Here is a 16,105-nt window from a genome sequence, read left to right as displayed (position 1 = left end):
GCAATCTCTAGCCCTGGCTGAAAGATTTTTAAGCTTGGGGTGCTCAATAAATATTCGTTGATTGAAGGAAAGAATGATGGCTTTACTCTGAAAATTCAGTAAATGAGAGCCAGAGGAAACAGCTAATCATCTTCATACTTTAGGCAGGGGTACTCATTCACTGTGCCATAAAATCATTTGAAGTAGGCCACAAAATTTAGAATATTTTACCATCATTCACATTTTATTTATTATATCTCTATTGTTACTGCAAGGTTTTGTCACAAAGGATGCTCAGCTAACCTATACACCTGTTCCAGTGTACAGCAGGGCAAAACTAGATTAAGTTAAAGGTAAGGTGTATAGTAGTGCAATGTCATGTAACAGTGAGGAAGTTAGTGGACCAACTTCTAAGAACTTTGTCTCTTTATTACTTAAGACATGTCATCAGAGCAGTAACCACTTGTAGCAGAAACTATTGGTATCTCCAGTATCCAGTTTCCTTAGTAACAGAACCCTGTATTTTCAACTGGGCCAATGGCCACCTTCAAGAAAGGCTTCATTTCTCAGCTTTTCTTACAGTTGGAGGTAGTCACGTGACTACTCTCTGGCTATAGGAATGTAAGTGGAGTGTTCGGGAAGTGTCTCTAAAGGGTGAGTGTTCCCTTCTTCCATTCCTCTTCTTTGCTGGCTGCAGTTTGGACCATGAGGTGAGATGGAGTCTCAGATGGAAAATTCCCAGGTTTCTGTGGACCTTGGAGCCACCGATGAGTCCTAGACTTCCCATGGTTTTTAACCTGAGAGAGAAGTAAACTACTCTCTTGGTTAAGCCCCTGTTATTTTATTTTTACTGTCTTTTACAGCTGAATCTAATCTTACTTGATATATTATCTCTTCCCAAAAGAGTGACATAAAGATGACAGGAACCATGAGTATAGCAATGACAGTGAATATTTTTGCAGACACATTGAGTCACTTTTATATTTAGGTAGTGATTGAATTTTACTTATTGTTAATTATTTTCTATTGGCTATGTTGCAAAATCTTTTCAAGTATTCCAATGAATATTTCATCTTCAAAATTTCTGTAAACAATTTGAGAAACAATAGAATAAGGAAAGAAGATAATTATCTTTCCATAACATGTGTGTTTCCTTCTGCATGTCTCCTGTCACACATTTAAAAATTGCCTTCAGAGCACAGGATCATGGGTGTCCTCTGACTTTTGACCTTGTGAAGGTTGCTCTAAACCTGCTCACTATGACTAAGCTAGAGAGCTGGAGTAACAATGTGAAGTAGGTTCCAACCTATGTATGGCTGATAAAACAGTGAATATTTTTGCAGGTGTTTTAAGACACTAATGTGCTGCAATAGACAAATGATTTGCTATGTATTTACTCCTATTCTGTGGGTTGTTTTTTCACCCTGTTGATGGTGTCTTTAGGTTGACAGGAGCTGCAGTCATATAAATGACTGAAGAAGCTAAAAAAATCTGAGAACTCATAGTTGAGGAGATGGCGAGGACAGGTAGGAATCTGTACTTCACAGATATGGAATCGGTGCTTCTGTCGAATTTCACCAGCTCTCCCTTTTAAGGGTAATTCAGCCCAGTTCACATCTGGGTTACATGTATATTTTTAGATAAAAAAGTAAGAACTCCATTAGTGTACCCTCTCTGCATGCACTCTAATGCTTACATGCCCCAGAACTGATGTTACATTTAAGATTTACCCTCCCAGCCACTGCTTCAGAGTCCTCCAACTATAGTACTCACTGATCTCATTTGAAGATGTTTGCATGGTTCAACGAACATTTTTCCTTTTACTTATTTGGCAGGCTGGTCCTTTTGATCCAGTGAGTATCTTACCAGGTTTCACATGTACTACTTTTGGTGGGAACATGGTGCCCTCCCCTGGTTTATAATACAGATATGAAGGACGGACAATTAAGTTCACGAACTTTCCACCATGCACTTACCTGCAGATTGTTTTTACTTTTTTAGATTCCTTTGGTCATATTTTTATCTTTATCCAGAAATTTTATTGCTTACTTTTTGAAGTACAGGTGGCAGTAGTTTAGTTTGTCTATCTAAGACCAGGTCAGAGATTGACATTCCTATTCTGGAACTTGTATTTCAGATAGTGCTCCCAACTCACCCTTCATTGCAAGAATAATTAACTCTTGATCCAAACTGGGTATCTGTGTTTATATGTACCACCCCATTGAAGGGTTCTGGTGGAGTTCCACATGATTTTCCTATGGGAAAGAAGCAGAATTTGGCACTAGGTATACAGTTCAATTTACATTTATTATTAAGATTCAGACTAGAGTATAGCATACTGAACAGCCTATGTTATTCCACAGACCTGACCACTTTGAGAAAACACACCATACGTCCTTAAAATCAAGCAGCTATCGAACGCTGCTTTTAAAAGGACTACCTTGCATTCTCCCAGTAGAATTGTTTTCTCTTCCTGTCACTCTAAATCAAAGGCCTCATAATGTGGGATTTCCATTCATCTTTGTTAGCCAAGCACAGTTCACTGTGACCCACATAATTTTCTTTTGTGTCCCTTTTTCATTCATTTCATGGTTTTAGTCATCAAGGGTAACCTCCCCTCAGTGGGAAATTTCCCTCCAATTGCTTTTGTGAGAACCTTTTTCGTGAAATGAATATCTTGTCAAGGTGCAGGAACTCTGGACAATAAAAAGGGATGACCTACAAGTCCACCTTCCATTTAAATACCTTGGGCAAACTTAGATGTCTCACCTTCAAAATCAAAACAAATTAAATCAGACCCCATGGGGGCTTTAACACACATGAATTAGCTCCCAAGGTGGGGTTACTCACGTCTGCAGATATCTTCGGCACTTGACCAGACCAAGTTTTCTAAGCAGGTGATAGAGAACTTCTTCTCAAAATAGCCAGGGGAGCATTCGTAATTCAAAGATGTCCCAATTGGAAACTCAGACTCATCACTCAGGTTTGTAGCCTTGGCAAATGGAAATTGTTCTGGGGCTTTACAGTAACCTGGAGATCCAAACCACAGGAATACCAAAGTGAGCAATGAGACTTGCTCTCTACTTTCTCTTTCTCTCTGATTAAATTGATGTATGGGATTACAGAAACAGAGACTAATATGACGGGTAGTATTTTCTTCTTCTTGATATTACCTTCGGGTGGTGCTTTCCAACAACATATACACATTGGGGAATTTTTGCTACTTGAAGACTATTCACATTTCTGGCCCTTCTTCTCTTATTTCACCAAAGCAAGAAATTTAGCTAATAGTTTCACATGTTAGGACTCTTATCAGAGTGCCTGTATCTAAAGTTAACCATTCATATCCTCATTTATTGGTGCTAATATGCTCATGTATATCAAGATATATTTTACTGTCTCTTTCCACTTATTCCTTCCTACCTCATTCTCAGGGTGTGCCCTATAAGCTGTCTCTCTGGCATTAAATAGTAGTCACTTGTAGTGTGTTGGATGATATAGCCTCAAAAGATACATTCATCTAGGGTGATGTCAGAAGCATGGCCATGTGAGAGGACCCCCTGATCTCTCCCCTTGAAGTTACAAGTTGAACAGCTATAATTCAACAAAAGACCCCCTGCTGAACACCCAGCCATGTACAAGAGAGCCACACATCAAAACACTGGAAGGTGGATGAATGGGTGCAAACAGGGAAGGAGAGAAGAGAAAAGAACAGAGACGAGTGCCAAAAACACAGTCCGGAACTCACTGTGGGTCTCAAGAGAGGGGAGGATATCACTTTTCAGCCTTTTGGCTAAGATCAAGTGTAGGAATGTGGAGGAATCAGGCTGCAGTGTGCACTTTCTGTAGCCCCAAGCATTCCTGCCTGAGTGATCAGCATATACTATGGCTAAACCCAATGACTGGGGCAGAGATGGACTACAGAGGTGTGACAGCTGTGGTCTATCAGCCATCATTGTCAGACAGAAAGCATATCCACAGAGCATGGCCTCCTTCTCCCACCCTCCCAGAGCTGCCTTCCAGCACCCTCCCAGAGCTAGCAGCAGGACCCAGAAGCTGTAGCCATGAGTGTTGAGTTACAGAGCAGAAATAGCTACAGCCTTGAGAACTGGAGAGACAGACAGTTCCTGGGGGGGAGGGAGATGCAAGCTGCAGCCAATCCCAGTGACAAAGTTGGAGATACAGAGGTGAAGCAGCTGAGGTCTTGTAGCTACAAACCCACAAGCAACCTCTCCCAGGTTACTCCATCTCCATCCATAGTGGCTGATCTCAGAGGGAGCACCTGGGACACCTTGGGCAGTCAGCACTGCATCTGGTTGCAGGGGGCAGTGCTGAGATTATATGGGTTTGGCACCCCATCACCCAACACATTCCTCCACAGGGAGGTGCCCTGAGACTGAGGCAACCTAGTAACAGAGGAGACTCCCACATCCCCAGGGAATACAAAGCATTTTCTATCACGCAGCAGTGACCCCAGCAGCCTGAGCAATGCAAGAGTAAAATAAAACACTTGTGCTCCAGTACCACCTACAGGAAAACAAAAGAAAGACATCTTCTTATCAACCTGCTAAAGAGGTATTACTCAAGGAAAAAAAAAGAGTTCATTCCCATAAATGCCTAGGCAGGGAAATAACCCGTCAAATATGATGAGCAACAAGACAACAAGGTAGCTCAGAAATTAAACATAAAAACACGGAAATGTGATTTAAATGACAGAGAATTCAAGATTTAGTTTGAAAAAAAAACCCAGTGAGATGCAAAAAAACTCAGATAAGCAGTTTAATGAACTCAGAAATAAAATCAATGAACAAAAAGAGTACAGTACTAAAGAGATTGAAGCTTTAAAAAAGAACCAAATAGAAATTCTGGAGCTAAGAACGTAATAAAAACATGAAGAATGAACTAGTGAGCCTAGGAAATACAGCTGACCAGATAGAGAAAAGAATTGTGACATCACAGACAAAAATTGAGAAATGACACAGATGGAAGAAGAGAAAGCCTTGAGAAGACAAAAAGAAAGAGAGAGAGAAAGAGAGAGAAAGAAAGAAAGACTTTTATCTGACTCCATCAAAAAAAGCAATATAAGAATAACCGGTGTACCAAAAGGAGAAGAGAGGGAGAAGGAGACAGAGAACTTATTCAAATAAATAGTTAACGAGAGCCTCCCCAACCTGTGGAAAGAACTGGATCTTTGAATCCATGAAGCAAACAGACCACCTAGTTATCTTAAACCAAAAAGGTCATCTCCAAAGCACATTATATTCAAACTGTCAAAAATTCATGACAAAGAAAGACTTCTTAAGGCAGCCAAGGAAAAGAAGACGGTGCTTATTAAGGAAATCCCATTATAGGTTTGGTTTTTTGTTGTTGTTTTTTCCAGAAAATCTACAAGCTAGGAGGGAGTGGAATCAAATATTCAAAGTATTGTAAGAGAGAAATTATCAGCCAAAAATAACATGTCCAGCAAAGCTATCCTTTAGAAATGAAGAATAAATAAAGACTTTTCCAGGCATACAGAAGCTGAGGTCATTTACCACAGCAAGACCAGCATTACAGGAGATACTGAAGGGGGTTATTCTACCTGAAACAAAAAACAAAAAGACACAAAACTATGAGTAAGATGAAAGAGAGAAGCAGGAAATTGCAACCCTATTCAGAAGAGGATATTATATACTTAAATATAATATAAAGGTTAAAGGGCTTTAAAACATTTTCAATAAAAGAAGAAGATAATAGCTACTGCAACTTGGAAAGAAACTCACAACATAAACAGGGATAATTTGTGACAACAAAAACATAAAAGGGGGGGTGAAGGTCTGAATTTGCAATGGGGAATGGAAATAAGATGCATTCAGAAGAAAAAGGTCTACTGTATTTGTGATACTTTCTCTTGCATAAACTTAATGCTAATCACGCAAAAATAATCCAGAATTCAGACACATAACATAAAAAAGAGAAAACAGAGGGAAAAAATTACAGAATACCACCAAACTAGATAATAGACAGAAAAAGGGTAAAAAAACAATGGAGAAACAGAGCTACCAGAAAACAAAAGATAAAATGGCTATAGAAAATCCTCATACATCAATAATCACCCCAAATGTAAATGGACTGAACTCACCAACAAAAAATCACAAGGAGCAGATTGGATCAAAAAACAAAACAAAACCATACGCTGCCTTCAGGAGACATATCTCAGCTGCAAGGACAAATACAGACTCAAAATGAAAGGGTGTAAAACGATACTCCAAACAAATGGCATTCAAAGAAAAGTTGGGTGTAGCTGTACTTATATCTGACAAAATTGATTTCTAGATAAAAAAGGTACTAAGAGGCAAAGATGGGTATTTGATAATGATAAAGAGGACAATGCATCAAGAAGACATAACACTTATTAATATATGAAGCCTGACAATTAAGTTCACAAACTTGTTGCAATGATGTTGCTAACCTTTTTTGATATCAGAGTAATTATGCATTATGAATTTGTATCCACTGGACAAACAGTTAACCAAGTTTATGATTTGGAAGTGCTGAAAAGGCTGTGTGAAAAAGTGAGATGACCTGAACTTTTCACCAATTCATGGCTCTTGCATCATGACAATGCACCAGCTCACACAGCACTGTCTGTGAGGGAGTTTTCAGCCAGTATACAAATAACTGTATTGGAACACCCTCCCTACTCACATGACCTGGCCCCCAATGACTTCTTTCTTTACCCAAAGAGAAAGGCAATATTAAAAGGAAGACATTTTGATGATATTGAGGACATCAAAGGTAATACAATGACAGCTCTGATGGCCATTCCAGAAAGAGTTCCAAAATTGCTTTGAAGGGTGGACTAGACACTGGTGTCAGTGCATAGCTTCCCAAGAGGAGTACTTCAAAGGTGAATGTAGTGATATTCAGCAATGAGGTCTGTACACTTTTTCTAGGATGAGTTCGCAAATTTAATTGTCTGACCTTATATATGCACCCAGTCAGGGAGCAGCAAAATATATAAAGCAACTATCAACAGAACTAATGGCAGAAACTGAGAAAAACACAATTATAGTAGGGGACCTAAATACCCCATTAACAGCCAGCTCTGGATAGATCATCCAAACAGAAAATCAATAAGGAAATATTGGTCTTAAATGACACATTACACCTAATGAACATATTCAATATTTACAGAGCTTTTTATCCCAGAACACCAGATTATACTTTTTTTTTTCTAATGCACATGGGACATTCCCAAGCATAGACCATATGATGGGACACAAAACTAGCCTCAAAAAATTTTAAAAGATTGTAATCATACCAAGCATATTCTCCAACCACAAGGTTCTGAAATTAGAAATCAACTTAAAAAAAAAAAAGCAGGTGAAAATACAAATATGTGGAGATTAAACAAAGTGCTACTAAAGAATGATTGAATCAAAGAAGATATAAAGGAGTGATCAAAAGACAAATGAGAATGACAATATGACATATCAAAACTTTTGGGATACAACAAAAGCAGTAATAAGAGGGAAGTTTATAACATTATAGGCCTATCTCAAGAACACGTAAAATCCCAAATAAACAACCTAACACTACATCTTAAAGAACTAGAGAAAGAAGAACAGATGAAACCCAAAGTCAGCAGAATAAAGAAAATAATAAAAATTAGAGCAGAATTAAATGAACAAAAGAACAAAAATTAAGAGAACAAAAAGACAATAGAAAAAAATTAATGTGACAAAGACCTGGCTCTTTGAAAAGATTAATAAATTGACAAACCCCTGGCTAAAATCAATAAGGAAAAAAGAGAAATGACTCAAATAAACAAAATCAGAAATGAAAGAGAAGTTGCAAGGGTTACCACAGAAATACAAAGGATCATACAAGAATACTATGAAGGACTATATGCCACCAAATATGCCACCATTCAATAACATAGAGAAAACACACAAGTTCTTAGAAATATATAACCTTCCTAGATTGAATCACAAGTCAAAGGTGTTATTCAACACACAGAGGATGCCAAAAAAATGTATACACATTTTAAGAAAGGAAAAAGCTGTATTAAAATTGTAATAATATATACTGATAACAAAAGATGAATACAAGCCACATTTGACTTCTGCAATTATAACGGACACTCACAGTGTTACCATCAGCATCCAGACACTTCTGATTATGGTGAATTACTGCTTGAGCAACGTGGACCAAAGTGTCCACTTGCATACATTTTTTGGCACCCCCTGGTAATATTGGAAATCCTAGCCAGAGCAACCAGGCAAGAGAAAGAAATAAAAAGCATCCAACTTAGGAATGAAGAAGTTAAATTGTCAATTTTTGCAGATGACATGATTCTTTATATAGAAAACCCTAAAGACTCCACCAAAAACAAAACTGTTGGAAACAATAAACCAATATAGTAAAGTTGCAGGATACAAAATCAATGTACAAAAATTCATTGTGTTTCTATATACTAACAATGAAATTTTGGAAAGAGAAGTGAAAACATTTACTTTTGCAACTGCAACAAAAAGAATAAAATACCTAGGAATAAACGTATTTTTGGACATATGGGACCCGAAAATTAACTCAAAATGGATCAAAAACCTAAATACAAGACCTAAAGCAATAAATTGCATAGAAGAAAACATAGGTACTAAACTTGTGGACCTTTGGGTTCAGAGAGGAGTTTATGAATTTGACCTCAAAGGCAAGGGAAGTAAAAGCAAAAATAAATGAATGGGACTAGATCAAACTAAAAAACTTTTGCACAACAAAAGAAACTGTCAACAAAACAAAGAGGCAACCAACTGAATGGGAGAAGGTATTTGCAAACAACACCTGCAATAAAGGGTTAATATCCAAAATACATAAAAAACTCATACAACTCAACAATAAAACACCAAACAATCTAATTTTTAAAAAATGGGCAGATGACCTGAACAGACACTTCTCCCAAGACATACAACAGGCCAACAGATGTATGAAAAATGCCTAAGTTCAGTAGTTATCAAAACCACAATGAGATACTACCTTACACCTGTTAGAATGGCTATTATCAACAAGACAAGTAATAACAAGTGTTGGAGAGGTTGTAGGGGAGAAGGAACCCTCAAACACTGCTGGTGGGAGTGTAAATTGGTACAGCCACTATGGAAAACAGTATGGAAGTTCCACAAAAAAAGTAAGAATACAATTACCATATGACCCAGCAATTCCTCTTCTGGGCATCTACCCCCAAATTTAAAAACACTTATCTGTAAAGATATATGTACCCCTATATTCATTGCAGCATCCTTCATAGTGTCCAAGATGGAAACAACCAAAGTGTCCTTCGATAGATGATTGGATAAAGAAGATGTGGTACATATACACAATGGAATATTACTCAGCCATAAGAAAAGATGAAATACTGACATTTGCAACAACAGGGATGGATCTTGAGAATATCATGCTAAGTGAAGCAAGTCAGATGGAAAAAGTCAAGAACCATATGATTTCACTCATATGTAGGATATAAAATGGAAAGCAACAAATAAAAAGACAAACACAACTTATAGACACAGACAACAGTAGCATGGTTACCAAAAGGAAAGGAGGGAGGCAGGAGATATAAAAGGATCAAAGGGGATCAAACACATGGTGACAGAAGGAGATTTGACTTCGGGTAGTGAACACACAATACAATATACAAGTGATGTATTATAGAATTGTACCCTCGAGACCTATTAAATTTTTTAACCAATGTCAGCCCTGTACATTTCAGTTTTAAAAAAATTTAAAAAGACACATCCATCCAGAACTTCATAATGGGAACTCATTTGGAATATGTCTTTTTTTTTTTCAGATACAGTTAAGGTAACATCTTGAGATGAGATCATCCTAGATAACCAGGGTGGGCCCTGAATCCAATGACTGGTGGTGTCCTTATAAATGAAAAGAAATGTGGATTTGAGACAAAGAGATGCAGAGGAGAAGGCCATGTGAAGAAGACAGGGTCAGGGATTGGAACGGTGTGTCCACAAACCAAGGAATGTCAGGAGCCCCCAGAAGCTGGAAGAGGCAAACAAGCATTCTCCTGTAAGCGGTGGAGGGATAGGGGCCCTGCCATTACCTTCACTTCAGACTTCTAGCCCCTGATCTGTGAGAAAACAAAATTGCTATTTTAAGCCAGCTAGCTGATGGCTATGGCAGCCCTGGGAAACTAATAGAGCACTCTTCTCATTCTGATGCTAAGCCAGACATTTAAGGACAATGACGAAATGGACTAAACCATCAAGCATCATCCTCTAAGAAGCTATATCTTCTTTATGAGAGGGTACATTTTGTGCCGCATACTTTGAAATTGAGTCTGAACTCAACTCTCTTTTCTTTGGAAGAGACGGTTTCTGTTTGACCATTCATTTAACCTGCCTGAGGGTCTTGGTATCTGCATTAAAAGAATCTCATTGGATTCTGATATATATTACCTAGTTGGAGGGTGAAAAATATCAAAGAAAGTTTAAATGTCTTTCTGCATGTGTAGCCTTTTCTCATTGGATTGCACTTCCTTCTCAGGACGCTCCTGAGGATGATGTGGTGCTCCAAGACTGGTGCCACTCACCTGTCTGCTGACTTTAGGAAGGCCTAAAGTCAGGCCTCAAGAACCAGGCAACTTCTCCAGCTATTAGGAAGAAATAGCCTATTCCTTTTTGTACTCTTTTCTTTGAGCTGATCTTTCCTTGCTTCTTCTCACTTCCAGAATGGAAGAATTCAAGGACAAAGATTAAGGTGGGAACTAGAAGTGGGATGATACTTTGAGTTGAGGTCTATAACTATGATGGTAAAGTGAATCCTTCTGGTTACTTGGCCTATTCAGAATAAGGCTAGCTAAAGCCTTAGCTAAATAATATCTATATTGCCAATTTTATCCTTTGCATGCCATGAAATTGTGGAGCGTGTATATCCTGATATTGGTTAGTGTTCCTGATTAGTTATATATTAGTTATCCTGATATTGGTTAGTGTTCATAGGCAGTTGTTTTCATATCCTCTCCAATGAACACATTTTTCTTCCTGATTTACACAATTGGTGCTTACTGCCTTTCATCCACCCTTCCCCTATTCTTACCCTGCTCTCCTCACCACTCCACCAGCAAGATGAGTTATTAGAATCTTACCTATCAGACACAGCTTGGTACTGCTGGAAACATCAGTGTTAGGTATGGCATGTAATTTTGATGTTTGCACTTATGACAAAGTTAAACTCACAAGCAAACACCATAATCTTATTATAGAAATATGATGGTCCAGATGTTCTGAACCCATTTAGGGTATATGGAGTTGGGTACTGACCAACAGGAACGGAAAGTTCACAGCGAGGGGCAGGGCTGCTCCAAATCCCATTCCCTTTACTGTCACTTGTGCAGCGGATGGTGCTCTCCCCAATGAGATTGAAGGTCACCCCTCTGTCTGGGTGGGAGTCACACGTGTAGGTAATTTCTTTCCCATAGGGAATGTCTCCCAGAGAAGTTCCTGTGTGGTTCCCATTAAGGATAGCCGGAGGATTTGGACAAAAGATTTCTAGAAAGAGATAAGACCCATAAATTACATTAAAATGTTTACCTTTTAATCTGAGTCAATTCTACAATTATGGAATGCTGTGATTGTGTTGCCAATTTAAGAAAACTTAAACTCATGGAAAGAGTATAAGCTACAAAATAAATGTAATAGGCCTCTGCTAAGATGCAGGTAAATAAAGTTATACCTAAATCAAGGTTTATTACAAAAGTCCAAAAGGAACTTAAGCATACTGAACTCTTCAGAGAATTAAGAAATCTGGAGAATTGAAATCTTATTTCTTTAAAATAAACAAAAGTCTTCTTAAATATATTAATAAGAATCATCATCAATTGAATAAGAAAAGCATCCATTAATTCAACAAGAACCCACTGTATATCAAGTACTATTTTAAGCACAAGATCTTTTAACATCAAGGATCTTCACCCTAGAGAAATTTTTCAAAATATATTATTATATATTTACTATTTCTCTATCAGTGATTTAACACTTTATTGATGACTTGAGACTGTTATTTTCAAAAGCAAAATAATGATTACAATAATGCTGTCGCAATGAAATGAAACATCCTCCATACTCCTATGCATGCCCCAAAAGCCTCAGAAATGTCTTGACTTTTGAGATGCTTAATAGTTTTTACAGGTTTTTTTGTTCCTCATTGAAGAAACATGCATTTCTTCTTTTGAGTTTATCTGTTGGAGAAGCTCCTTTCCCCTTCTGATGTGGTCTGATTGGGGAAGAAGATACTGTAGCTTGAAAGAATTATGAATAAACTAATTACAGGATGGAATAGCTTAACCAGTGTTTATACTCTAGTAAGCAATTTTAGGTATATCTTTGGGTTCATGAGAATATTTTTTTCTTTATTTGATGCTTCTTAACTGTATTTCAGGAAAGTTAAAATTTTCAAATAGGCGACTCCCAAATATGAAAGATCTAATTATCAAGTTAAGTTATATAAATCAGTACAAGACACCCAAATAATTTTAAAGCAAAGTATTCACATGAAAAAAATTCTATTATAAACATGTATTTTTCAGTAGCTATGATCAGAAGGTGAAGAAACATCCTGTTTGATTTAGTGAAAAAATAAATGGACATATTGGTAGTGTTTCTGTATTTAACAAGCTATATTTCTGTCATCTTAAAAACAAAAATTAGCTCCCTTAATCCCATCTCCTTCTGCAGCTATAATCCCAATTCTCTACTCCCTTTACATTAAAACTCCCCTAAGATATTGCCTATGACCTGTCATCATTCCTCCCCTCATTCTCCCTTGAACTCATTCCAATCAAGCATATGCCCCAACAACTCTACTGGAACTGCTTTTGCCAAGGTCACTCATTACCTCCAAGCACTAAACTCAATGATAGTTTTCTGTACTCTTATTTGACCTCTCTGTAGAATTTGAAACAGTTGCTTGGGCTCATCTTCTTAAAAGAATGTCTGCACTTGGCTTCCAGGATAACCTCATTTTCCTGGGTTTTCTCTTTTAACACTTCTTCATCTCTTTTGCTGATTCCTTTTCAACTGTCTGAGTTCTTACTGTTGGATTTATAAGGCTTAGCTCATGCATATGTGCTGTGGCTACACTGAGTCCCTAGGTGATCTCATTTAGTACCTATTTTGTTCTCTATATCTAAACCATCAGCAAATCCTGTCATGTCTACCTTCCAAATACATCTAGAATTTGACCGCTTATCACCTCTCCCACTGTTATCCTGGGCCAACATCTCTGATTAGGTTTTGCTGTAACTCCCCAGATTGTACCTCCCAGATTTTCTTGGCTACTCCTGCCTTTTATTGCCTCAGCTGCTTTCTCAATCAAGAGTGCTGACTGATACCACTGTTACCTTATTTCCTGACAACACTAGCTGTCTCAGTCTCCCCAAGGGTGAGAGATGGGCTCCTGCACAGACTCTGCTGTTCCACTGCAGTGGAGGTCAAAGCAGCTCCCACATCCAAGCCAACACAACCGGACCCATAGCCTCTCTGGCTCCTTCTACCACACCTAGGCTGAGATGGGGTTCTATGCAGCAGGACAGTGAGATGTCCCCAGGGTCTGACCAGAGGGGATGAGTGGAAGACAGGGGCTTAACACCCTTGGCATAAATAGGAGACAGGAGACAGGAAAGATCCAACAGATAAACTTTGTTTTTCCTCTTCCTAACGGATATTTCTGGTTCTATAGAACCTCTCCTGGTGCCTTATAAGACCAAACAAACATCTCTTTCTCTTGTAAAGCTATGGCCACCTCGGTAACACAATATACATTTTATTTACTTGCAGTTCTTTCCTCTCTGCCTCTGATTTTGTTCTCCTTGACTGTTGCTGCCCTGGAACTGCACCCTTTACATACAGCGGTTCTCAACCTTTGACAGGGGTCACCTAAGACCATCGGAAAACACATGTTTTCCGATGGTCTTAGGAACCAAGACACCGCTCCTCTACCCATCTCCAGGCCCACATGCAGATATGCCCACATACGAGTACCCAGCAACCCCTGTGAAAGGGTCATTCGACCCCCAAAGGGGTTGCGACCCACAGGTTGAGAAACGCTGCTCTAATAGAACATTATAACATAAACTTTGCCTGGCACTGTTTTCTGGGGATTCTCCATCTAAGATATACCCCTTTCAACTTAGTTCTCTCTAGAGTAGCCAGGATATTATTAACAATAAGTTAGATCATGTTACTTTTCTACTCATAATACTCCAGTGGCTTTCCACCTTGCTCAGAGTGAAAACCTGAGTTCTTAAAGGATGCAGAGTTACTTCTCTTTTATCACATCCTACCACTCCTGTATTTGTTCACTCTGTACCAGCCACATAAGCTTCTGAGAACATGTCCAAACAAGCTTTTCAAAGGAAATGCCAGGAACATTTCTGCCTTAGGCCTTTGCACTTTCTGCTCTATCTGAATGGAAAGTTCTTTCTCTATGTATGCACATTGGTAGTCAACTAATTGCCATCATTGTTTAAATGATACTTTCTCAGTGAGTATTTCCTTAATCACCTTATTTTAAATGGGAACTTTATTCTTTTCCTGGCATTCCTTATCTCCTTCACACAGCTATTCTATTGCATATCTTGTTTTCTTTTTATTAATAACACTTAGTATTATTTGAAATTGCCTATTTATGTGTTTACTTGTTAGTATTTTTGTAAATCTTTCTTCCTGCACAAGAATATAAACAACATGGGAGCAGGGACCTAGTTTATCTTGTTTATAGGCATACTGCCAGTATCTAGAAGACTATTTGGAACATCATAGGTGCTAAAAAAGTATTGAAAGAATGAGTATTATGAATGAATGGATGAATTAGGAAAGGATATAAAAGCTGAAGTGTGACTATCATTTTGACAGGAAAAATATTTGACAAAGCTTCAGGGCACAATAAATTTCTGTCCATCTGTGAAGCATTTTTCCCCATTTATAGCATGTGGCATATTTTTTAATATGTATAGGATGGTACCCCAAACCCATGATGCTCAGGTTTATTTCCCCCAAAACCATTTCTTGTAACTATTCCAACAAAGAATTGTTTTTATCAAAAATGAAGATAAACTGAGGGGCAGGCATTTGATAATTTCATGGGGCAAAATGCATTAAGAAATTGAAAACAAAACAAAAAAAGAGCGGGGAGAAAGATGCAGACCTGAACTCTACTTCTACTCACGTTCACACACAGGAACACTGTTATTCCAAACGCTTTTCATTCCCACCAAGATACAGTAACTAGTAGAATTCCCCTTTAAATGAAACCTAAGGAACAAAAGTAGTAATGACTGGATGAACATACATACCCTTCATTGACAAATCTCAGCTTCTCCCCTTCTGCTAAAATACAATTTAATTCCTATTAAATCCGAGGTGGAAAAGCTTAGCTCCTTTGTTCTCTCAGCTGAGACTCAGAATTAAATATTTTGAAAGATTGCAGCTTCCAGTAAGGAACGAAGCAATAACAACTGTCAAATTTCAGTAATCAGAGAGGCCTGAACTGAAGAAGGAACAAGAAACATAGATAAGCATTCCCTTGGTGTGATCCCGGACCTTCAGGAGGAGGCCATCTTTCCCTGACGGCTTCCTGACAGCCACATCTTGTCATTAGGAGAAACTCTGTCCTCTAATGCAAAATGTAGGCTTTTCCTCTCTTAGTGGACCAGGGGAAAACAGCTCCTGATTTAGGTGGCAAATCAGAGAACATGAGGAAAGGTATCAGAGACTGTTCTTGTCGCCAATACATTTGAAATGTTTCTGAATGAGATTGATGGCATAGCTGGATTATTGAAGAGTAGAGTCAAATGAACTAGAAAAAAGGAGAGAAGGTGAGAAGAGAGAATTCTTTGGAGCACAATTATCCTAAAATATCTTGTTTATTGTCAGACCAATGGCCTCCTGATTTGCCTCCAGGTCGTCATTGAGTGATTGGTATTTAGTGCCTGTCAAGGAGTCCTTGCAATTATTGACCCCAAGAATAAATGTACCTGTTGAGAAAGGCTCCTCATGGCTAACTGGGCTCAAATTTATAAACAGAGTCTAACAGCCATTGCTAAACAGTGATTTTTCATGGAAGCCGTGCT

The 16,105-nt window shown here is 38.2% G+C and overlaps 1 protein-coding gene across 3 annotated transcripts in view; it reads right to left on the bottom strand.

The window, feature by feature from the left end:
- CR1 (complement C3b/C4b receptor 1 (Knops blood group)) overlaps window positions 1–16,105 on the bottom strand; it is a 99,214-nt gene that overhangs the window by 26,155 nt on the left and 56,954 nt on the right. For all 3 annotated transcript variants that reach the window (XM_019634331.1, XM_019634332.1, XM_019634335.1), the window contains 4 exons: window positions 15,202–15,287; window positions 11,298–11,525; window positions 2,830–3,009; window positions 2,135–2,234 (listed from right to left, as the gene is read on the bottom strand). In XM_019634331.1, the coding sequence (XP_019489876.1) occupies window positions 2,135–2,234; window positions 2,830–3,009; window positions 11,298–11,525; window positions 15,202–15,287 (594 nt within the window). The remainder of the gene's footprint in view (window positions 1–2,134; window positions 2,235–2,829; window positions 3,010–11,297; window positions 11,526–15,201; window positions 15,288–16,105) is intronic.

This window comes from Hipposideros armiger, unplaced genomic scaffold (genome assembly GCF_001890085.2).
Source record: "Hipposideros armiger isolate ML-2016 unplaced genomic scaffold, ASM189008v1 scaffold_1586, whole genome shotgun sequence".
Taxonomy (NCBI): Eukaryota; Metazoa; Chordata; class Mammalia; order Chiroptera; family Hipposideridae; genus Hipposideros; species Hipposideros armiger.
Note: the sequence above shows the minus strand (reverse complement) of the source record. Positions and strands in the feature narration are given on the sequence as shown.